The sequence below is a fragment of the Porites lutea genome, chromosome 9, assembly GCF_958299795.1.
Source record: "Porites lutea chromosome 9, jaPorLute2.1, whole genome shotgun sequence".
Lineage (NCBI taxonomy): Eukaryota > Metazoa > Cnidaria > Anthozoa > Scleractinia > Poritidae > Porites > Porites lutea.
The window spans coordinates 27489976-27514834 of NC_133209.1; the positions used below are offsets into that span (position 1 = coordinate 27489976).

Genomic DNA, 24859 nt, shown 5'->3' on the forward strand with positions numbered 1-24859 from the left:
CTAATAGCACGTAGTCAACACACACACACAAAAAAAAACAACAAACACCTATTGAAGGGCCTTTCAGGTTATGTAGAACCGGCCAAGCTATTACAGAATCCTGGAAACGAAGCTGCATCATAAAAATTCCTTTAAGCTTTTTTAAAGATACGCTCCAATAGGCTCACAATATGTCGACGTGTAAAGCAGCTAGGTTAGCGACTTTTAGTTTTACTACTTTGTAACAAGTTTAAAAAAGGGACAAATCTATTTCTTAAGAGCGGCTGTCTGTAAATATCGAGAATTTGCCGTCAAAACTGAAATTTCGAAATACTTCATTTTCAGTCAGAAGGAACCCTTTGGTGAAACATTTTCGAAAATGACAAAAGAAAAAACCGCCAAAAAGTGAAATGCTGCCCCACGTCATATAGTCGCCGGTCTAAAACCTTTGAATTTTGCCATTTTCAAAGCCCTCTGGAAGAAAGGCGGTTGAAGGAAACAAGTTCATCTTTGGCAGGTAAGTAAGGCATCCCAGTTACGATACTATTTGGTAAAAATATTGCAAAAAATGCATTTTACTCGGTTAAAAAACGCCCGAAGATTCCTATTTTCAGCACTTTCGTAAACAATGAAGTTTTGCGAAACTTTGAAGGAAAAAATCACAGCTGGTTCATGAAATTTAAGAAGAATCATTATACCTCAGTAAAGCCCTGCTGTTTTAGTACAACCAGCTCGGGCAATTAAAAAGCAACGCGCCGAGAGAGGTAAACACGCAGTTCATTTTCGATGTTTTTGTATAAAATGCACGTTAAAACCGTCACGCAACCGGGGGTAATACAAACTCCAAAAACTGTCTTGAATTCACATTTTTTCGTGGTGATGAGGAAAATAGTTTTTACTTGCAAAATTGAAAGATCGATTGAGTCTTTTATTGCTCTGGTATGACTTGACTAGTAAGAAAGTTAGATAGTGGACGATCGCAATGAACCAGCTCTGAAAGGTCAAACGGCCGTTTCCATATATGTCAACAATGCTAAGGTCTGCTAAGGATATGCTAATATATATTTTATTGAAATTAGATTTACTTGACAAAATTTTTTGAGTCGTGTGGTGTATTTTATACAAAGAAATTGCTGGAAAGAAAAAAGGAATAAGATTCAGACAAAAACTGAATTGAAAATGGTAAATAATTAGCCTGCGAACCGCAGACCAAAGCCGAAAAAACCGGATGCTCTCGAAGGCTAGTAAAGCTCATAGAATATGGTCAACCTCTTTTCGTTTGGTTGTCACGTGACTGACCGAGCGTACGTATGTACGTACGTACGTACGCGTCTACAGATTGTAAGGGTAGGGGAGACTATCAAAACAGGATAGCCACTGACCAGTATCACATGACCATATCGAGGGCTCATGTGTCAACTCATCGAGGTGGCGTGATTTATTTGCTGTCCGCTGATCAGTTGTTTTACTAGATCGCAATCAATGTTCAATCTCATACTTTCTAGCTAGTTTGAGAGCACAGGAAAACTGATAATGCACACATCCATTGGACATCAATGTTGTGATCAATTGACAGCTGTCAAAACAGGGTATCTGCTGATCAGTATCACTTGACCGTATCGCGGGCTCAGGTGTTGACCCACCGAGGTCAAGTATTTTTTTGAAGTTATCCGCTGACAAGTTACTAGTTTTCGAATGATCGCAGGCTCAAGTTTGATTTTTTTTTAATTCATATGAAATATGTTTTGTTTTTGTGCCGCACAATTAAAATTTTGATTTAAAACTGACCTCGGAGGCGAAAATTCAGCCAGCTATATCAGGCGGGGAAGACAGTTGCTTTTGACTTTGCTCACCATGGTCACGCGTTGGTCACGCTCTACGTCCAATTTTTATCCTCTGATTGGTCAAAATTTTACAGGTGAGCTCACGCGGAAAATTTATGCAGCATCTCGAAACTTGTTTACTTTGACAGCTGAAGCTGACAGAGTTATGTGTCAACTTGTGATGTTTTTAACTGTCTTTTTCCACTGGGTCGACAAAATGAAATTCAGCTGCTATATATCAGGAGTCTTCTGTTATTCATGGCTAGTTTGTTTATTGGGTTTTTGGTTAAGAAATACGTCACTTGTCAAAGTCGGAAATCCGATTTCGGATGGCATCGTTTTCGTTTTGCACCTTGCTTGATGCGTAAGAGGGTTGCAAAGTCTGAAGCGATACTGGCCTTTCTTGATACCTTTCAGGGCTGCATCTCCAAGCCTGAGTAATTATTGTATTTGATGTTTCTCTTTTATATCTAATTTAATGAAGTCGAGCGTAGTTTATGCAGCTATTTACTTTATGCACGTTTGTAAGATTTGAGACAATGATCTGACCGAGTAGCAGGTTTGATTATAAGCTTACAGAACTTTAAACAGCCTTTAGACATTTTCTCACCGCAAAAGGAAAGAAAACGTTCCAATGAATATTTAGTTATAATTCTGGCTGTAAAAGAAAGCTTTGAGCGATTTTCTTGCCTCGAGTTCATCTTTGAAAAAAAGCAAACACCGGGAAGCCGGCTTAAAACATGGATAATAGAAAGTCTTTCTATTATCCATGCTTAAGGGCGGCTGTCTGTAAATATCGAGAATTTGCCGTCAAAACTGAAATTTCGAAATACTTCATTTTCAGTCAGAAGGAACCCTTTGGTGAAACATTTTCGAAAATCACAATCATAGTTTCCAAAGGATTTTCATTTTCGAGAAAACCGCCAAAAAGTGAAAGGCTGCCCCACGCCATATAGTCGCCGGTCCAAAACCTTTTGAATTATACCATTTTCAAAGCCCTCAGGAAGAAAGGCGGTCCAAGGAAACAAGTTCATCTTTGGCAGGTAAGTAAGGCATTCTAGTTGTAGTACTATTTGGTAAAAATATTGCAAGATAATGCATTTTTTACTCGGTTAAAAATCGCCCGAAGATTCCTTTCTTCAGTACTTTTATAAACAATGAAATTTTGCGAAACTTTGAATGAAAAAATCACGGTTTGTTACGTGGAATTTTAGAAGAATTATTATACCTCAGTAAAGCCCTACTGTTGTACTGATGTTAAATTGACACAGAATGTTCGTACGAAAAGTAATATTATTGAAACAAACAACTGAAGGGCACTTCGCCTCTTCATAAAATACGTTATTCAACCGGCCAAGAAAGTACTCAATTTCCCTCTTATGAATTTTACAGGCAAATTTATCATCAGTGAACTCAGAGGAACCATTTGATGTTCGTCATTACTTCAGTAAAACCCTGCAACTATAGTTTTTATTAAAAACTCTTTACAAAGAGTACAGGATCGGCCTCTGAATGGTTTCTTTATACTATCTATCTCTCACTTGTCGGTCTATTCCCTACCGTAGGGCGGGTTTTGCTAAAAGCAGATCTGTACATGCGCGTGGATTTACCGCTAGACAAAAAAACTGTGGAAAATCAGGACTGGGCCACCAGGACTCCGGGCCGCCGGGCAGCCGGGCCGCTGGGCCTCCGGGGCGCGGGGCCGTGGGCCACGGCTGGGCCTTCGGACCGCCGGGCCGCGAGGCCGTCGCGGGCCGCGGGATCACGGGCCGTGGGCCGCGGGCCTGCTTTTAGCAAAACCCACCGTAGGGCACACAAACAAGGCCGTAATTCTCACCCCAGGACTCTTCATTGAGCGCAACTATGCGGCTGTTTCGTTTAATAATTTATGTAGAACATAAAGAGAACCTGACTTACATTGCATCAACAACAACAAAAAAACCCGGGATACCCGCACTTTTTCAAAAAACAACCGGCGCTATTGTTTCACGCGGCCACAAATAATTCGCACACACAAACACACAAAAAAAAAACAATGAAAAGTTAGTTTTAATTTGCCCACCCTCACTATACCCTCAGCCCCCGGACCCGGGCCCGAAGCTCTGGACTTTTCCCGCAGGCTGCCTTGGGGACGGATGGTAGAAGATAAAAAAGAACAAGGTTTTTAGGGTTTTGGTCATTTGGGTAAACCGTTTGATAGCCAATTGTGTGTGTGGAACAAGTGCTTTTGTAACCAGTACTGCGTAGAGAGCCAAGTATTCAGTACGATATCGTCTTATCGAAGGGTCAAAAAAAAGATAAGAAAGGGACTGATGCTAGAGGGTACTAACTCTAGGTGTCCGATATATATATATTTTTTACCAAAGTTAGCTGGAGAAATTGCAGGCCAGAGAAATGGAACTTTTTCGACTGTAAATCACGCCGTATTTTTACGTAGATAAAGCGCACTCACGCTGAAACGAAACTTCTGGAGCGCAGAGGGTGAAAAGGAGATTTGCCACTCCCTGTGAGCGTGTGAGGCCCACGCGCGCGAAAATCATGCGAGGGCATAAGAAAGGACCGGCTGGTTTACAGTCTCGGAACTTCTGGTAAACGCTCGTCTCATATTCCAGCCTCAAAGCGAGTAAATTTAAAAACATTATGTTTGCGTAAATTGCGTTTTAATCTGAGAGAAAACATTTTGAAAATAATATATGCACTTTGCATGTTTATCAGTTTTTGACCAAATAAATGATGTGTTTTCCAATATACTGGTCCAGCCCGGAGCAAAAATATTTAACACAGCGCTTTCAAAATTCTACGTGTTTAATGTGGACAGGGCTTAAGATAAACGTCCACGCGTGACGGCAGAGAGCGACTGCGAAGGAGACTAAAAGTAAGAGACAATGAGCTAAAACTGATCATAACTCCAATCAAGTCTCTAGCAATGGTAAGGCGACCGTTGGAGAAAGCGTTCATGTGTAAATCACAATTCATGATCATGACTCATTCCGAACGGTGTCTCTTGTTTTTCACATGTTTGCTATGGGACGGGCCAGCCATTTATTTTTTGGGGGAGGAGGGGGGGTTAGCAAAAGAAAAACAAACTCATGCAAAAGAAAAGAAGGAGAAAAATAGGTACACAAGGAAGCATGTGAAAACGTTTATGCAAGTCTCACTTATTTTTGGGATTTGTATAACGTGAATGTTAGAAAGGAAATTCTCATATTTTTAATCCTATTCGAAAAAAAAAGTGTTGAATAGACATAATTTCGACCTCCCCGATATAAAACAACATTGCTCACATTGCCGAATCTCCGTAAATCTGCAATGAAAAGATTTCCAGGATAAGCCCTGGATCAACTCGATTTGTTTTGGCAATGAGTCTAAGGAATGCTTTTCTTCAAAGTGTTCAGTAGCACAAACTAACTTATATTTTGATAAATCACAAAAATTGCCAGCTTTTTCGTGCGTTATTAGCCCTGTCTTTTATACCTTTTTTCCGTAGACCAGTGTTCGTATAGCAAAATTCCTGTCTTCTTACCGCTTTGTATCCGTAGTTTTTGCTGTAGTGGTGTTTGTCAATGTGCAGTTTAGTTTCGTCGCCTTACCAGCCATTTTGTTTTGTACATTAGTTTTTAGCTTTTTTCCTCCCCTTTTTTCTTGGCAACCTTCATTTCGAAACCTTGTGAAAAATTTTTTACCGTTTATTTTTACTGTCATTTAGCCCTTTTTCGATTTCAAGTTTTAAGCAGTGCTGGGTAATTTCCCCCTGTTTCTCCCGCTTTCCACCCTTTTAGAACTCTCATCACCCGTCCTTTCCTCTCTCATCTCCCAAACCCCTCCCAGTGCTCCCACCCCCTATTCTCCCAAGCTCCCGTCTCCGGTCCACGTCCACTAAATTCTTCGTTCATTTTTGCTCCGCTTGTACTGTAAATCCCTTGTTATTCTGTTCTTGCTTAGAAGTTTTATTTGAAAGTCCTCTTAACGTTCCTCTACGTTCGCCCTTGTCCAGGCAAAAATGCGCTTGACCGGAAAATCTTTATCGCGCCTAACCGGTTAGTTATTTCCAGCTCTGTTGCAATAAAGATTTAAATCGAGAACAGTGAAAGCCAGTTGTTCCATTATTAATGTTATTATATAACAGTGGCTCGCCTAATTATAACTTGTGGGAGGTTAAGAGCACATTTTGAATGATTCTGGAACCAGTCTTAAATTAATAATCCATGGAGTTTTAACTCCATATATTGAACTATAATGCAACAATTGTTGCTAGAGGTACCAAGGTCGATGACTCTAATTTAACTAAACTTATGATGCGTGGGCTGTGATAACAGGCTATGAATATACGTGTTCGTATGTCGCAGGAAAAAAAAAACTTGCAAATAAGATGGAAAAATGGAAAAAAATTGCTCAACCTCTACTCTCCCTCCGCCTCTCCAAAGTAAAATGCTCCTTTCTTAATAAAGTAGCCTAAGATCGGTCTATATTTTTTATATTGATTGCCTTTTTTTCAATCAGTTAACAACGAAATCAAGAGAAATACCTCACAGATGCCAAGATTGACAAGCTTTTGACACGACACCTGATCTTTCAATCAGCTCGTTTAGGGAGGGACCATTAGAAAACGTATTGGGGGGTGGGGGGGAAGGGGTGGGCGAAGTACAAAGAAAAATATTCGCGCGAGAGAAAATAAAACGAAAAAACATTCATGCACGCCAATTAACCCTAAGAAATATTCATGCTATGGCCTAAAAAAAATTCATATAAGAAATTTGATAACGAAAAAAAAATTCCTGCGGCTCGAAAATCCCCCCCCCCCATAACTTTTCTAATGGTCCGTCCCGTAGGAAACTCATAATATATAGATTTAGCCAGGGCTAAAAGCGAGGCTCCCATTAATAAATTTATAATTCAAATCAAACAATAAACTTGCCTTTCCACAATTAAGTTAACTTTAGAGCACATTCATGTGACTTTTGAGGGAACAGCTAAGCAATTTTAGAGAAAAATAAGTTGCAAACAACCCAAGAGTGAATCAATCGTACATCGAGTTCATAGCCTCATATGTACACCAAAAAACTGGAAATCATCTTCGATCACATTTAAGAGCCATAATGGCTCTTTATCACCGTAGCTTAATTAGGCCTGGAATTCAATATTCAGGACGATCGAAGCACGCGTGGGCTTTTAGCTAAACCGTTAAAAAAATTTCCAAAATCACCTATACGGCCAGCCGGTTCTCACTTTTGCAGTGCGAGCTGTGGCGAGTGTTTGAATGAACATTAATTAGAGTTAAGCTCCAACAAAAATAAAGAAATTATTATGTTTATTTTTTATTGAATGGTTTCACGCGTGACATTTTGAGTACTCCTGCAAGCGATGTTCACTGAACGACTGCAAACAAACGGCACAGCGATTGAAATTACAAGAGAGACTACTAACAATCAATAAAAAAAATATAATTCGGTGAAACATATACAGAGGCAACAACTTTCCTTCACGAAGACAAGTATTAAAGTGTCTCTAGGATAAATGAGTGAATCTAAAATGGATAACTGGTATTTCCTTTTCAAAAGTTACCATCTAGTAAACCATCTTTCTACAAACCGATTCGAAGCACAAGCCCGGAAAGCAGTAGCCTGCGAGGGGCAGACACTTTTTTCGGCTCTTGTTTCACCCGCCGAAAAAATAGCGGATGAAACAAGAGCCAAAAAAAGCGTCTGCTTCCCGCAAGCTGAGAAATCAGTAATGGCTAGAACATGCGACAGGGCTCCTCAAAAATTTGTTGATGTCTCATGCAAAACAGTTACATTTTTGACACTTGATATAAGCAAAAACTAACCAAGTTTTAGCCAGGTTGTGGCTCCATGACTTTCATATTTTGTGTAGACTATATAAATACTCGACGCAATTTAACATATGTTTTGGACCTATTTAAAAAATTCAGTGTTTTTGCTTTGGAAAAAGGGAAAGAGGCTAGGAGAATAAATACTGCATGGAACGTAAACGATTCCAAGGAGAAAATGATGTGCCTTGAACATTGAATTCATGGAAAACCTGTTGTTTGAACGGACGCTTTAATTCTCTGAGAGGATATCTATTTGCCGAGTTAGGATTTCGAGTTAGGAATGGTATAACTAATTGGAAGTTGTTACCGGGTATCGGCGATTTCAGGTTATTAGTTACCGGTTACCGATTCCCTACAAGAAAAACCCATTATGCATTTATGCACCCTGAAACCAAGAAATAGCTAAGAAATAGCAACCCTAGACATGTGAAGCAACACTTCTTTCACCAATTTTGGAAAGTGAGCGCGTTTACATCCAACTTCTAATTAAGACGTCAACTAAAGAGGACTTTCGAGGACTCTACATATTTTCACTGCTGTTTTGCTGTTTAGTGCAAAAATTGAAGACTGCGTCGTCATTTCCTGCTTTATTCTTTACATCAACGATAAAACATAAGTCCATGACGATAGAGCTTGGTCTAATAAGGACACTTTGGCATACTCTTGAATAACATACTGCTATATATACTTAGATCAATGGTGCACCAAGAATATGAACAATCGACTGTTTTTATTTGTTCAGGACCTCGTAGCTGTGGAATTTTCAAGTTCCTATGGGCTGGCGTAGAACCAAAAGCAGTAATCGAGCATAATTCATTCTTTCCTCGACAAAAACGAAAATCTAGAGACCGTGGGATCAGCTCATTGATATCGTGCTTTTAATTTTCATCAAATGCCTTCAAGGTAGGTCATACCAGTTTTAAGATTTTAGTCACAGGCTTCCCAAACTCACTATGTGAGAACGGTTGTTAAAAATATTTATACATGTAGTAACATTGCATGACGTAAGGATTTATAGGGTTCATATGGGAAACGTGAAAAACAAGGGCCCACAAAGACCGAATGTATCCAAATATGTCAGAAGTGTTTCGAATAGTTTTCTCTATGCTTTAGAAGCCTGTTTGGTTAACTTGATGCCTTAAAAACTATTAATTTTCTCCGATGTTTTAGGGGAACTTATAAGTCGACTTTAAAGTTTTACATCGCGTAGAACATCCGGACATTTAAGGTACGTTCACAGACGTTAACGCACGAAAATTGTAATCACTTAAATAAAATAGAGGCAAGATATAAAGTGTTGAGAATAAACGTGAAGTTGAGCGAGGTTCTACTTTTTCGCTTATACGTGCGACCTTTCATATATTGCCTCTATTTTATTTGCTAACGTAAATTTTACGCACATACGCACGTAAAAATTACGCGACAGTGGAAATCAAGCCTTACGCATGATAATAAGCTTCCGCGGCGGGCCACTCAAGCATGAATGCTCCTCAAAAGCGCCACAAGCAAGAGAGGGCTTCGATAAAACCCGGACTCTGAACACGGACATTCCGGAACATCCCGGAACATCTCGAAACATCTCGGAACATGAAAAAATTAAAATATTTTTTATGAAAAATAATTAAGTAATAATTTAATAAATTATAATAAGAAGAATAAGAATAAAAATAAGAAAACAATTTTTGCAAAAATTTATAATAATAAAATAAGTACAATGACATAACATAACAAAAAGAAAGAATGAATGAAAAAGAAACTGGTATCATCTCCGAGTATGAGAAAACAATATTTTGTCGCAATTAATTTGTTGGGCGAGTGAGGGTCCATTCAAATGACAGTAATGAGTGAAGGCTTGCCTTTAAATTCAAAATACACTGTATATTAAAATGGGCCTCCAGAAGGGGGTTTTCAAGCTTTCAGTCACAGAGCCACCTCTTGTAATTTTTTGTCATGAGTTTATATAACAATTTGACTGTTATCCACCTACGTGTCCGGGTTTTTTGTAGTTATATGGGATCAATAGTCAACTTTGTCATCCGACGCAAATCAACAAAGGATTTAATTCAAGAAAGTCTAGTCGCCGAGAATAGCTACGCATTAATGTTTAAAAAATGAAATCTGTTCCACTAAAATCCAGTAAGGTTGCAAATTCCAAAGCAACAAACAGATTAGCAGATGAATAGATTGCAAACTTCACTTGAGACTCCGGGAGATGGCTGAAATTCTGGCTAACTGATAACAGTTAGAAACTACCACTGCGCTACCTGACTACCGCTGAAACTATTCACTGCGAATGTAAATCTTCTCCACTAAAGTCCAAAGCCACAAGCCGCCTTAAGCTCTTCATGAAGTCGCAAAGCTGTATTAAAATAGATAACCGTCAAATGATTAAACTGCATGGAAAACAATTACAAAAGGTGGCTGTGTGAGGAAAGCTTGAAAGAGGGTCTTGAAAACCCCCTTCCCTACATCCAATCTTAATATATTTAGAATAAAGAGACAAGCTTCCACTCATTACTAATACTGTCCTTTGCATGGACCCTCACTTGCCAAACAAATTGGGACAAAATACTGTTCTCTCATACTCGGAGATGATACCAGTTTCTTTTTTTTTCTTTCTTTCTTTTTCGTTTTAAGTTATATTATGTTATTTACTTCGTTATTATAAGTTTGTGAAAAAAATATATTTTATTATTATAGTTTTTTTTTTTCATAAAAAAATATTTTAATTTTTTCATGTTCCGGGATGTTCCGGAATGTTCCGTGTTCCTGGTTTTATCGACGCCCGGATTTGGGCGAAAGTACCTCACGAAAATCGCCATTTTAAAATACCTATAGTCTACTTTTCTTATATCAAAAAGCGGCTTTTTGTAGTTACAGTCAAACCAGGACAAGCGTTCCCGTCGCTAGCGAACTAATAAATTCATTAACGGAAAAATGATTTCGTTTGTTGATTCAATAATCCATTTATAAAATGAACAATCCAATATTCATATTTAGCACCGATTCCATAATCGAATGTTGATTCGATTACTGTTTCTTGAAAAACTACACTTTCCACAAGTCGACCTCAGAATTTTTTTTTTTTTTTTTTCTAAGAGTCGAGCGCGGGCGAGTTCTGACGTTCAAACCCAAACAAACTGTTACATGTACGCCATTTTGCTTCCAGTAATCAGTGCAACGGACCTGACCCAGCCTCCTCCTCAGGCGCTTCGTTTTTCGCATGGCGAGCGCGAAACGCGAGTGACTGGTGATGAACCGCAAGGGACAATGGGAAGGGCACAGACGGCAGGCGAAGCGCCTGCCAGACCTTGTGTCGTTTTCTTGGCAAAAAAGTCGTTTTCTTGGCACGGCCCAATTTTTGGTCTTTTTAAGTCTTGGAAGCGATCAATTTTAGTAGCATATTGTTGTAAACATTGTAAACTTTGAGTAGACAGGTGAATTGCTCAAAATTTCCAAAACCTGAGGTAGAAATAATCGACAGGCTGCAAAGGAGTCGGATTCTGCTGGATTCTTACGAGTCGAAGACCTCTAACAAAATATTTGATGACTTGACGGTATCGGGTAAGTCTTATATTTTAGTATTTAATTTGTCGTTTATTGCAGAATCCGGATTAGTAAAGTACAGCGCTAGCGCCGGCGACTATGTTTCTATTTTTCGCTCTTTTAGGCCAAATCCACCGAACAACAATCAAGTAACCTTGTGAATTGAAAGAAGTGCAAGGCCTAGCTAAATTGTGCAAGGTCAGGAGTTGATTATCAAGACCACATTATGTTCTTACACCAAGATTTAAGTCTGCGACGTTACTAACTATGAAACCAGGGACAGATGGATATATTTCAGTTGATGCTTTTGACAAAATAAATAAAAATGCATAACTTGAATTGTTGAAGCTTACAATTACCTAACTCTCGGTATAAGATCCCTAGATTCTCGAGGGATAAGTAATGAACTTTATTTTCTGATCAGGGAAGGGGTTTAAGAGAAGGAAGGTGCCAGCATTGATCAATCAATTATTTTGGACTATCTCTGTCAATCTTGATGAGGGAAACGAAAATCTCCAGCTATAAAGGCAGTCTTTTCTAGCTGAAATTTTTTTAGTATTTTTAATTATTATATAAACACCAATGAAGTACCAGGTGAGCTTTCGCGCGAAAACTTGGTATCTGCACATGTGAAAATAACATGTTATCTTACATAATAAATCGCACCTTTCACACCAAAAAACTATTAAAGTGAAATGGTTTGGTATTTCATTGGTGCTTACATAATAAATAGAACATTACATGGCCACTTGGAGATATGAAATTTCTCCTCTGGTGTTGAAAAAATATTTCACTCGTTCGGTGCACCCACTCATGAAATATTTTTCAACACTCGAAGAAAAATTTTGTATCTCTGAGCAGCCATGTAATATCCTCTATATATTGTACAATAATTAATGCTAAAATATATTTATCGATTTTATCTTTTGCAAGAGATTTTGTTATTGCTATCATTAGTTTTAACTTTATTTCATTTCATTTATGGGTGTAAATATTCATATTCCTTGTGATTCGATTAGATTTCGATTATTGCCTTTCGATTTTGATTCGATTACGTTAACGTTTCTTAATTCTTATAACATAACGCGCAGTGTAAACAGCATGCAATCCTAAACCCTCAATATAACAATAGTAACAGAGACAGGAAGATTCACAGTCGCTTGGTTCGTCGCCATGTTTGAGAACCTGATAAAGAGTGTGTTGCACATGGTTAATTTGGAAATTCTCAAGGGGAGGTTGAAGGACAGCATTTTTGCCAGGCAACTCAAAATTGGGCACGAACTGCTATCGTCTTTGCCCGTCAATCAAAAACAGTCATTGAAGAGTTCTGGATTCTTATTTTAGACTATAATAACTCACTGAGGGTACCCTGGAAAAGGTGTGCAAAAATTGAACCAAAATCGAAATGCGGAAGCAAAGAATCCTGAATTGAACTGAACGGTCATAATCACGATTAATCGAGAATTTGATTATTGTTACACTACTAATTTTATTTAGCTAGATGTCTGGCATGATGACACCCCTATTGCAAGACTAAAAATGTTTGAATAAAGGTTGAATAAAGTATATAGTTCAGTTAAAACACTATGATTCAATGACCACACTACTACATCTCATTCAAACTCCAGGTCTGTAGTCTCAATGTAACTTTATTGGGACCCACAAATGTAAAAGAAGGGGAAAGGGCTTAACCCTTTTTTAACAGAAGTCAGTTCAATGACAACATGCCCATTCAATAATCTCAGTAGCCCATGCACAGCAATTTTTTCTGAGGGGAAGGGGCAACTGTACACATGCTTTTATCACAGTATTAGTTCAAAAAACACACATCAACCCGATTTCCATGTCCAAAATCAAGGAATTATAGGAGCAAAGTATTTTATTACTTTGGGCAAGCTAGATCGAGTTTAAGTTGGATTAGGGGTGCAGGTGCAGGTTTTCTCTTTTGCTGACCATAGTTGAATGACCTGACCACATTTCAAATCAATAATCTTGGTAGAAGTTCATAAAACATACATCAATTCAATGTCCAGTGACACTAATTTAAGGAATAGGAGCAATATTTTCTATTTCTCTGGGTGAGGTCGAAGCAATGGAAAGAGGTGAGGGTTTTGCATGGTGGAGCTTCTGGTCCATGCATAAAACAGCTGGCATTTTTCATTGCTTGACACTGTTAATAGACCTGACATTAGCCTCCTAATAGTGTAGTGTAGTGTTTTTTACTGCATATTCTTCCAGTTTGTCCAGGGGCCTGTTTTTACTGTTCTCTCCATTCAATGCTTGTATCTTAATTATAATTTTGTAGTTAAAATTTCTAGGAAGGGGGTTGGGGGTTATTAGTTATGCAGAACCATTTATACTTATCTTAACATTTTTTACATTTCAAGGCAATTCTGTGCCCATTGATAATTATTAAATGATCTTGTATTCCTCTGCAACTCCAAAGCAGGTCAAAAACTACCCCTTCAGAAGACTCAGACTTTTGAGGGGAATTTTATGCTACCACAGGTTTGCCAAGAAAGGAACCATGTATAAGCAATCACAGGAACACCAATGTTGAATCTGGGTAGAATGATCCCAAGAACTTCATAATACTCAGTCTTTCCTACCACCAGTTGGCACTGGGACAATGCAATCATCATTCTCTAAAATGGCATTCACAGCATCTTGTTTGCCATGAAATTTGAAATATTCAAACACAATTATTTTTTTAAAGAAGGTGTCTAGGACAACGTCTCCTGTCTGGCCAAATGGTAGTTACGATGGTATCTCATCAACTACATCACCCTCTTCAATCAGGGTAACAAAATTGTCTATCAAATTGAAACCAAAGTTACCAATAATTTTTTTATTAAGACACAAATGATGCGTCATAAAAGAGCATGGCAAAACCCAATTGGTCTATTGTGTAATATCACAAAAACAAATAAAAAACAATACAGACAATAAGTATTTGCTGCACACTCGACACAGCTTCATCATAAAATGAGGTATATAAATAAAAAGTAAGTAGAATTTATTTACACCGGGCTGTGCATTCAGTGACAAGTCTAGTACCCAGTGAGGTAATCGAACAATAAAAAACTACAAATAAAAAAAATCTAGACCTAGTTTTGTGGCTGTTTTTCCTGTACATAAGCTTACATTGTCGAGCAAATGATACACAATGCGAAATCCTGAGACAAAAATTTAACAGATTTAAAAAATATTTTATCATCTATTTAATAACATAACTTAGAGGTCTTGAGACTTGACTGGTTTGTTGCCTTTTCGAGTACTCAAGATACAGCGTGCGGCGAACAGTATTTTAAAGCTTTACAAAATATTTGGCTTCATTTGGCTGACGCAACAATTCTCAGCTCGCCATTTTTCACTTCGACAGAAGAGATCGTTTCATCACTCGGGACCTAAACAGAAACGACTACTAAATTACTAACTTACTAATTTTCCTGACCGGCTGTTACCTTGGCGTGCGGCAGTTTCATTAACTTAAAGGCAGTACCAGGGCGGATAAAGGTAGGGCGGTGAAACGAGCGCGTCCGAGCAAAAAGGTGTGATGCAGTGGACTGGGACTCTGCTTAGAAATGTCGCTTGTTTTCGACTTCGGTCAGGGCTTGCGATGTGGTTTGTACATGAAACACTGCCGCTGTCGCTGAATTATGGCAGCTTGATTTGTTTTCTTGCACTTCTTCCTCGTTCCTTTTTGCTGGTACGCTGTCTCCGAGAGGCAAATGTTGCTATTTTTTCAGGGAGGGTTAGTTGAATTGGAGTAAACAAACATCTCTTTCAAAGGGTTTCTTTTATTACTTCCATGACTCTACTACTGAATTATATTTTCGTTCTGCTACTCGCCAATGTCGATGTTATTCCAAAACAAAAACAGCTAAGTACTGTCTAAACACGAAGGAAAATCTCATCCATGTCATCCATGGCAAAACTGAAAGACAGCAGATCGTGTTTCATAACTAGATGACGTGTATTTTATTGAATGCGTGCAGCTCGTGCAAGGTGAAATTATGCTAATTTCAATCACCATCATCCTTCTTTTTAATTTTGAAAAAAAACATCTCATACGTCTTTCTGTTTCTTCGAAACTTAAAATTAGTTTCCCCTCAGTTTTTACTGTTTACATTGTTTTGTTTTAGAGAGAAAAACAGAGAGAAAAAACCTTACAACTAACCTCAATAAATTTTGTTTACATGAGGTTGCCGGATTTGCAACGCATTGCGCGAATCGCCATAGCGCGTTGCACCCGAGAAGCAAAGTTTGAAGAAGTACAACGCCACTATATCAATATATATCAATCTAATTTTTTGTTATGTTATATAAAATTTATCCCCCTTTAACATATGTAAAAACTGAGGTTAAGAAGTGTTAAGCTTTTGCAAACGAAACGGCGAAAGACGATTAGGTGATATTTAGTGGAAGGAGGAGGTATTCAACACTTTCAAATTAAACTCAAATTTTGGCATTATACGACCAACAAGTTTAACTTATAGACGTACAGACACAAACATATGAAACTGTTTATTGATAATATTATGAAACGAATTTATCTATTTAACATTGTAGCCTGAAATTACAGAAAGAAAATAGGATTTCCGGTTCGCAAAAAGGGAAATTTCGCCGGCCTTCAAGCGCACCGGAAGCGCGGAAAGAGCGCTCGTGCCAGTCCTACTCCGCATCACACATTAAATGAAGAGCGGAGCGCTCGTTTCACCGCCCAACCTTTATCCGCCCTGGGCAGTACCGTCCCGTCCGCGGCTAGTAGTGTTTCGATTTAAAGTTCGGTAGTATAACATTATGATGCTTGAGTCCAATGTGTGGGGGGAAAACAGCTTCCTCTTCATACACACGACGTGGATAGGCAATGATTCGCTCAAAATTCGCAAAATGAACAGCGCTGAACTTATTTTAAAAACTGCATATTCGTCCGCCATTGCTTTTGCCGCCATCTTGAAAACAAGATCTGCCAGACGTCTCGCCCGTTGTGTCCTTCCCGCCTTCCTTTGCGCGCACATTTTCATCAAAAGAGAGACGTCTGGGTACGAGGCAGGACCTGACCTCTTAGAAAACACAACAGTCAAACTGAGGTCAGTGTATGTGCGGTGATTGGTGGATTTCGATCCCCAGCCTTCGTCAGTTTCTTTGCGTTTGCGGTCTGTCTATTCAAGCTGTTATTTTGATTAAAGGCAATTAAAAACGCAATCGTTAACGGCAAGAAAAGGGAAGCAAATACGATTGAACACAACGGAAAAGAATAAAGAAGAGGTAGATTTTGTTCATAAACCAAATCAACATTTAATTATTGAATCGAGGTCCAATTTGACCGTTGTATTATTCATTTTATGAATGGATTATTGAATCAACAAACAAAATCATTTTTCCATTAATGAATTCATTAGTTTGCTAGCGAAGGGAACGCTTGACCTGGTTTGACTGTAAAGGAGGGCTAATGTTCATGCAGTTCTGCAAAACAATAGGAAAATCCAACGAAAATAAATTAATGTAGACTTTTTGCTTTCAAAATTTTCTTTTTCGGTGTTTCTAGTACGGGGTTAAGAACAATGGTTACCGTGAATAAACTTAGCTACACTGCGTGTTGGGTCCGGTCGAAAGATCGAGGACATGGAGTAGCCGTACTTTCATTGGGAAATTGTCTGGGATACTTCCTCTTTATACCGAAATTTTCAGGAGACTTTTTTAAATAGAATAATTGCAATATCTTGGTAATAAAATGTGAAAAACTTAACCGAAAATCGTTGGCATTGTATCTTAGACGCGAACAGAATTCATGTGGACGTAGCCTCCCACACAGACGTTCTTAGGGCGGGTTCGTCACGCGTTCCTGCCCCACCGGAGGGTTGCGTGACAAACCAAGAGAGCGTCTGCGTGGGAGGCTAGTGTGAACGGGGTCTTATTTTCCTTTGTTTTTGAGTGTGTTTACGTGTAATAATGAGTTTCAAACTATTTTACCAAGTAAAATTTGAACCAAAGGTAAAACCGAACCACAACATCTACCCGGAGACATCTGACATCTCTGACATCTATCCAGTATATAAAGTACCTTACTTACACTTTCCGCTGGCTAGTCGGGTGAGGATGATACTATTTTAATTAAATTTCATTAACTATTTTAAATCAAGCCTTTCCTGGACAACCATGTGACAGTGTATGTACTCTCTATCTGCCAGATCCATATATTTTGACTTCTCAAGTCTAAATTGAAGACGAAATGTCGAACCAGTCCGCCATGGACTTAGGCAGCAACTCAAAGGAAGAAGATATCTCAGATGGTGCAAATAGGGGAACTAAAAGGAAACACAGCGACGCCAGTAAAGACCCGCCCCAGCTTAGTGTTAAACTTCCCCGCATGAGTGATATCAAGGTACCAACAAAGCATCGGAATCATGCACGCCTTCCTGTCGACATTTTGTTACTGACTGTAAAGGACTGTGAGTTCTCAGCTTGCTATATGCACCTGAACAATCCGTTCAGATGTTGGTTCGATGGTCTCGGTTTTGTTTACTTCGAGGACGAGAATGAAGGCCAAGATGAGAAAGTAAAAGTTGCTTTATTGCGATGCAATGAAGGTTCTAGCGGTCCGGGGGGCTCCATAGTAACTACAAAAAATGCTGTCTCAGTGCTTATGCCCAAAGCAGTTATTTTAGTGGGAACGTGCGGTAGCCTACGTCCTGAGGAAACCAATTTGGGTGATGTTGTAATTTCTGCCAAATTGACAACATATGGATTGAAGGTTGTGACAAATGATAAAGAGCTGCACAATAATATAAGAACGTTTGCCAGCAAACGATTTCTTGACCTCATTAAGGATTCAGCTCTTGGCGGGAAGGCTCCTTTGGAGAACTCGGAAGATCGAGAAGTCAAAATTCACAGCAGCGGTGAACTGTTGAGCGTTCCAGAAGTAATCAGTACAGAATTGCGGCGTAAACAGCTGGCTGAAACCTTTCCTCTGGCAGTGGCCGTTGACACCGAAGCCGAAGGTAATGAAATCCCTGGTGGGGTGGGGGTGGAAAGTTGGGGGCTGGGGTGTTATAGCAAAAAATAGATAAAAATCGGTTGGCCATAGCAACGCGTCCTTTTTAATGCCCTTAGGGGGTCCCTTAGAAGCAGGTTAAAAACAAGGGCGAGATTTAACGAGCGCGTAATCAAACTTGATTGCGATCGTCGCATTAATCTCTAAGATCGTCGCTTCATCAACGGCGATAGTCGCGACCTCGATTACGTCGAAAACAACCAGACAGAGGCTCACCATTTGGATAATCTGTTCAGCCTTCTAGGTTTTTAAAATTTACAGGTTTTGAGAACGCACCTTTCAATTTGATATCCTGCCATTCATGTCATTTCTTAGTTATACTTTGAGGTTTTTAAAAATTTACAGGTTGTGAGGACGCATCTTTTAATTTGTTTTCCTGCAATTCAATACGTTTATCAGCTATACTCAATGGCCCCATTTATGAGTGGTGCCGCTGTTTCTGTTGCAGGACTTTACACAGCTGCATTTGACCTCCAAGTTGAATGGCTTGTTGTAAAGGGAATTTCTAGTTATGCAGATGGAAGAGAGAGCACAAATGAAAAATGAAACCAATTTGCAAGTGCTAATGCTGCTTCTTTAGTTGCCAAGATTTTAAATGATGGTGTTGTCTTCAAAAGATGGCCTCATTGTCAAGGAGACGATGATAATGTTATCAGAGGTAGGTTAGTTTAGTATACACAATATATTATATAGTGTCCACTTTTATATTGTGCCGTTGTTACTGACGTAACGATATCTTGGAAAACCCAAGGAGATACTAAGGGTAATTTTTTCCCATGTCGCTTAGAATAAAAACGACTTATATGGAAAAGCAAGGAAGGAATAAGAGAATGCTTAAGCCTTTAAATAACCACTTAATCAGAAATCTTTGCGTATCTGCGGGTAAAAGTAGTATAGTGATTTTTGCCTGATCATGTCGCTATTAATTCTCGTGTCCCGTCAGTGTTGAAAAGAATTTTTATTACAAAGAAAAATTTGACGTTGATCACTCTCCACACGAATCTGAAAGCCATGAAACCGCATAATTTTTTACCTGGATTCATGAGTGTGGACGTGGTCTTTAACAAGGGTCTCAATGGGGTGATAGCTTTGACGGTTGACGGTTAATTTTAACCAAATTTTTCACTTATAAAATCTCAAAATATATTTTCAGATACAAGTATAGGTTGTACGGTCCTGTAATGCCAAGAAAGAGTGTTTTTGAGAATATGGGAACTGGTTTTTCCAGTTTGGAGATTCTTCGGGAGCCATAATCCCATAAAGATCAGCTGAAATAGTGAGAATTGCGATTACTATAGTGTTATTGCAAAGTGCGACAGCCTATTTCATTACAAAGTGCGATCGTCTGTTATTGCAAAGGGGGCAATTTTATTACAAATTGAATTAGGTATTACAAAGTGCGACAGGAGACTCCATGAATGGATTATTAACTTACTTGTCTTGTACATATATTCTTCATATATTCCACGGCCATCTTCAGTGCAGAGAAATAGTAATTCCTCACCAGTCCTTTTACTGATTTTCATCGCCTTAGTCTTCTTAACATTGATCTTCAATATCTCCCTGCTTTAGTCGGGTCCCTCCTGTAACTAATTAGATGACGCTTTTACTTTGATGACTTTAAGAGGCCAGGGAACAGGTCATCACTGGGAAGAAACTTATAGCAAAGAGCTGCATTTCGTCCCGATAAGCGGACTTCATGGCTAAATGTTTCAAAGCCCCATCAAGACTTAAACGGGCACTAGCACTCCCCGCGCAACTTCCGTTTTTATTCAACGAGGTAACATTTCATTTACGTTTTCAGAATGATATTTCCCAAAAAGTTCGCAGGTCTACGTCTCCGCGCGGCCATGTAATATCCTCTATTTCGCTATCGATTTCACTCAATTGGACTACTTTTGGAACACATAAAAAATGAACTAGAAATGCCAAACGATCGGCCAAAAAAAATAGAAAGTAAGTAAGCGGAAATTTCACATTCTAGACCTTTATAACTTTTTTAGTGAATGGACATATGTTAATTTCTTTTTTCAGTTTCGAGTTCTTTTTTTCCTTTGGAAAAGGTCTTACCGATTGGTAAAATCCAACTATTATCAATGCTGCGTTCTGATTGGATGAGCTACTACTAGGCTATATGTTATAGCCCACTAGTAGCGAAAAGCGCCGCCTTTGAAAACCAAAACAATGGCGGCTGAATTGCGTTTTGCTAGCTAAAGTTGTTTTTCTCGATATTTTTGACCAACTCAATTGGATTTTGCTAAAACAATTATTCCTCTCGCCCTCATTGCCTCTGAGTCAAAAGCCCATTCGGGGTCATTCGGGCTCGAGGAATAATTGTTAATTAATGCATGCCAGAGCGGGGTACACGTTAGCCTACGTATCAGGCCTTCCTCAGGGGCATCGGGGAGAGGAAATCTTAGATGGGGGAGGGGGGAAAGAGGACGGAAGTTTCTATCCCTTCGCTCTATCTTCTTTTCGCTTTTCTCTTCTTCTCTCCCCGAGAAACCCCTTATAATCAGGCTAGGTACACATTATTATCATCCAAAGTTTAACGAGGGTTAGTCAGTTTGTGTCGAAGTAAAGAAATTAATTATGTACCGTTGCCTAGCCTGCTAACTGTTGCCTGATCGAATTCAAACCTGCCCTCCACGTAACTGAAATATAAAGAAGTTACTGAATAAATCGCTTCATTAGCACTGAGTTCTCATTTGGACGGTCACATATTTGAGTTACTTGCAGTGGCGCTAGTTAAATTAAATTGCCATCTTTATATTATAGTTGGTCATTATGTATTTGCTTTTTTACTTCTTTTGATTTCAAAGGCCATGAAAATAATCGTTAAAATTTCATTGTTTCTTTGTGTTTGCGTTGGTCACCAAGAAGTGCGAATCAAATTTGACTGTTATTCTTTATTATTTACGTCTAAAGGTGTGAGACCATCGCCCTTGGAAACTTTCCTCCCCAAAATGGTTCCTTATTTTACTGGGCGTCGAAGCGAATGTGATGAGATTATGGGTCACTTGACTTCTGATACTACCCAGCTCGTGACGATCTGGGGTTCACCTGGATTTGGAAAAACATCTGTTGCAATTGCGGTGGGACACGATCTCCGAAACAAGGGAATGCCGGTCTGTTGGTTGTCCTTACGTGGTCTGAGGTCAAAAGCAGCTCTAACTTCAAAGATTCTCGGCTGTATCAGGCCATCTGTCATAAATGAACAGCCCTCGTTTTTGCGTCTTTCTCTTGATGATCAGATTTGTCAGCTATTAAACGCAATTTCGGAACGATCTTTTTTCATTCTCGATAATGCTGACGATTTATTGGAAAGTGGTGACCCAGAAGTAAAGGAAGATGTTTTACAACTCATTGAAGAAATTCTCAGGCGCAATGAAAAGTTGACAATCGTAGTAACAACGAGGGAGTCTCTGGAGTTTATGAACGTACATTTTCAAGGCCACAAGAGTGTAAGGATAAGAACCCTGGAAGAAGCCCATGCTCAGACCTTAGTTCAGGAATTACTTTCAAACGTCAGTTCTTTGGACTGTCGGCGAATCACGCAAATCTGTGGCTTTGTACCCTTAGCAATTAAATTATTGTGCTGCTCGATTTCTGAACATAAAGCTCAACCGAGCCAATTTCTTGATGAATTCATTCAGCACTCCGCTTCAGCGAGTATCATCGAGATGTTAGACAACGCAGATCATCCTCCCAATCACAGATTGCAATTTCTTGTTTCCTCATCTTTCCAAAGACTGAATGCACAGGAACGAGAAGCACTAGTATCGTTGAGTATTCTTCCTGATAATTTCGGTAGTGAGGTTGCCGCTGCCGTTTTGGGTAAAAACACTTTTCAGACCAAGAAGATATTGCAAAGCTTTCGGAGAAAGTCACTTCTTGATTTAGGTTTGCAGGAAGAGTTCTTTACGATGCACAAGCTGATTCAAACATTTGCAAGAGAAAAGGGACTAAATGAAATGATAGACACGGTCCTTAAATCAAAGCACCATTTGCATTCGTTTTACGTGTCACTGTTTGAGAAGCTAAATAGGAAATATCTCACTGGTCATTCAATGGAGGCCTTTCTGGCATTCTATAATGATGAGCGCAGCATTGTTCAAAGCCTACTGGAGTCTCTTTCTGACCCCGTTACAGCACGCGCAGTTTTTGAGGTGTTAGCTGAGGGAGAGTTATTTCTTGATAACCTTTATTTCTTAGAGGGTTCAACCTTTCTCAAAATTTACGATTCAGCAATTGAGGCTGCGAAGAGGCTGGAGGCAAACGAGTCTTGCAGTCAGCTACTGGTTTCAAAGGCGTTCGGAGAAGCATGTTGGGGACCGGAGGGAAGTACGACGCAGTTGCTTTGTAGAGCGAAGGAAACAGCAGAATCCTCTGCCCTGCCATTAGTTTCCAAGTCAGAACCAGAAGGAAAACGTCTGTGTTATTTAGGCATCAACTACCTTGCTAGCTCTAAAACTGAAGAAGGAGTTCAGTATTAGAAAGAGGCTCTTCAGTTAATGCATGGGAGCCCAGATTTGGCAGTCCTTAGGCTTGTTGTTCTCCAAATTCTTAGTCATTTTTCCCAATTTTAAAACCATATGCTTGACTTGAATCATTTACTGTACACTGCAAAAAAGGAATGCAAGGCAGTAGGAGACACCGATCTGCTTTTGATTTCCTCATGGAAAAGCAAAGAGAGAAAAACTGAAAGAGAAGAAAACCAGAAAGACTCTAGCATTCTTTCTAACCATCCTCTAAGATGGCAAGTACTTGACCTAGTAACCAAGGCAACGAAGAACTTCGTAGATACTGTTACTAAGCAACATCTTCGAAATATTTCGCATAAAATGCTGAAAGAGATCGAAATAGAGCAGCACGTTTCAAGCGGTCTCTTTCGTTTTCATCGAAATGTTTTAACTTTATTCAAGACAAGTGGAGACACTAAAATGCTCCTTGAAACAAGAATCAGTTACCATCAAACAGCTCTCAGTCGTTGCGACGAAAATTCCTCCGCTTACCACTTGCACAGCGAAGCTCTTGCCGCGTGTTACATGGATCTTGGAAACTTTTTCTCCCAAAAAAATAAATATTCTGAAGCCTTTAAAGCCCAACAGCAAGCACTGGGCTTGTCAATCCCTCTTGAGAGACAAGAACACGCCAGCACCGCAGATAGTTATCATGATCTTAGCATCACTCACCATTCACTTGGAGACTTCAAAGCAGCACTAGATTGTGACCAGCACGCACTTGAGATCCGTCTTAAACTGTTTGGAGAAGAACACGCAAGCACTGCTGATAGTTATCATGGGCTTGGCGTCACTCAGCATTCACTTGGAGACTTCAAAGCAGCACTAGATTCTACGAAGCACGCACTTGAGATCCGTCTTAAACTGTTCGGAGAAGAACACGCCAGCACCGCAGATAGTTATCATGATCTTAGCATCACTCACCATTCACTTGGAGACTTCAAAGCAGCACTAGATTCTAAGAAGCACGCATTTGAGATCAGTCTTAAACTGTTCGGAGAAGAACACGCAAGCACCGCTGGTAGTTATCACAATCTTGGCGTCACTCAGCATTCACTTGGAGACTTCAAAGCAGCACTAGATTCTACGAAGCACGCACTTGAGATCCGTCTTAAACTGTTCGGAGAAGAACACGCCAGCACCGCAGATAGTTATCATGATCTTAGCATCACTCACCATTCACTTGGAGACTTCAAAGCAGCACTAGATTGTGACCAGCACGCACTTGAGATCCGTCTTAAACTGTTTGGAGAAGAACACGCAAGCACTGCTGATAGTTATCATCGGCTTGGCGTCACTCAGCATTCACTTGGAGACTTCAAAGCAGCACTAGATTCTACGAAGCACGCACTTGAGATCCGTCTTAAACTGTTCGGAGAAGAACACGCAAGCACCGCTGATAGTTATCAACGCCTTGGCGTCGCTTACCATTCACTTGGAGACTTCAAAGCAGCACTAGATTCTACGAAGCACGCACTTGAGATCCGTCTTAAACTGTTCGGAGAAGAACACGCAAGCACCGCTGATAGTTATCATGGGCTTGGCGTCACTCAGCATTCACTTGGAGACTTCAAAGCAGCACTAGATTCTAAGAAGCACCCACTTGAGATCCGTCTTAAACTGTTCGGAGAAGAACACGCAAGCACCGCTGATAGTTATCATCGCCTTTGCGTCACTCACCATTCACTTGGAGACTTCAAAGCAGCACTAGATTCTAAGAAGCACGCACTTGAGATCCGTCTTAAACTCTTCGGAGAAGAACACGCAAGCACCGCTGATAGTTATCACAATCTTGGCGTCACTCAGCATTCACTTGGAGACTTCAAAGCAGCACTAGATTCTAACAAGCACGCACTTGAGATCCGTCTTAAACTGTTCGGAGAAGAACACGCAAGCACCGCTGATAGTTATCACAATCTTGGCGTCACTCAGCATTCACTTGGAGACTTCAAAGCAGCACTAGATTCTACGAAGCAGGCACTTGAGATCCGTCTTAAACTGTTCGGAGAAGAACACGCAAGCACCGCTGATAGTTATCATGGGCTTGGCGTCACTCAGCATTCACTTGGAGACTTCAAAGCAGCACTAGATTCTAACAAGC

The 24859-nt window shown here is 39.6% G+C and overlaps 1 protein-coding gene across 2 annotated transcripts; it reads left to right on the top strand.

Moving 5' to 3' along the window:
• Positions 1-385: 385 nt before the first annotated feature.
• Positions 386-18794, top strand: LOC140948525 (death domain-containing ATP nucleosidase-like). Of its 2 annotated transcripts, XM_073397775.1 has the most exons (5): positions 386-496; positions 8375-8535; positions 8803-8860; positions 17373-18182; positions 18684-18794. In XM_073397775.1, exons 4-5 carry the CDS (start codon positions 17414-17416, stop codon positions 18779-18781), a joined length of 867 nt encoding a protein of 288 aa, XP_073253876.1. In that variant the 5' UTR covers positions 386-496; positions 8375-8535; positions 8803-8860; positions 17373-17413; the 3' UTR covers positions 18782-18794. The 2 variants fall into 2 exon arrangements, with proteins under 2 accessions (XP_073253876.1, XP_073253875.1); XM_073397774.1 differs by lacking the exon at positions 386-496 and having other exon boundaries at positions 8131-8535.
• The last annotated feature ends 6065 nt before the right edge of the window (positions 18795-24859 follow it).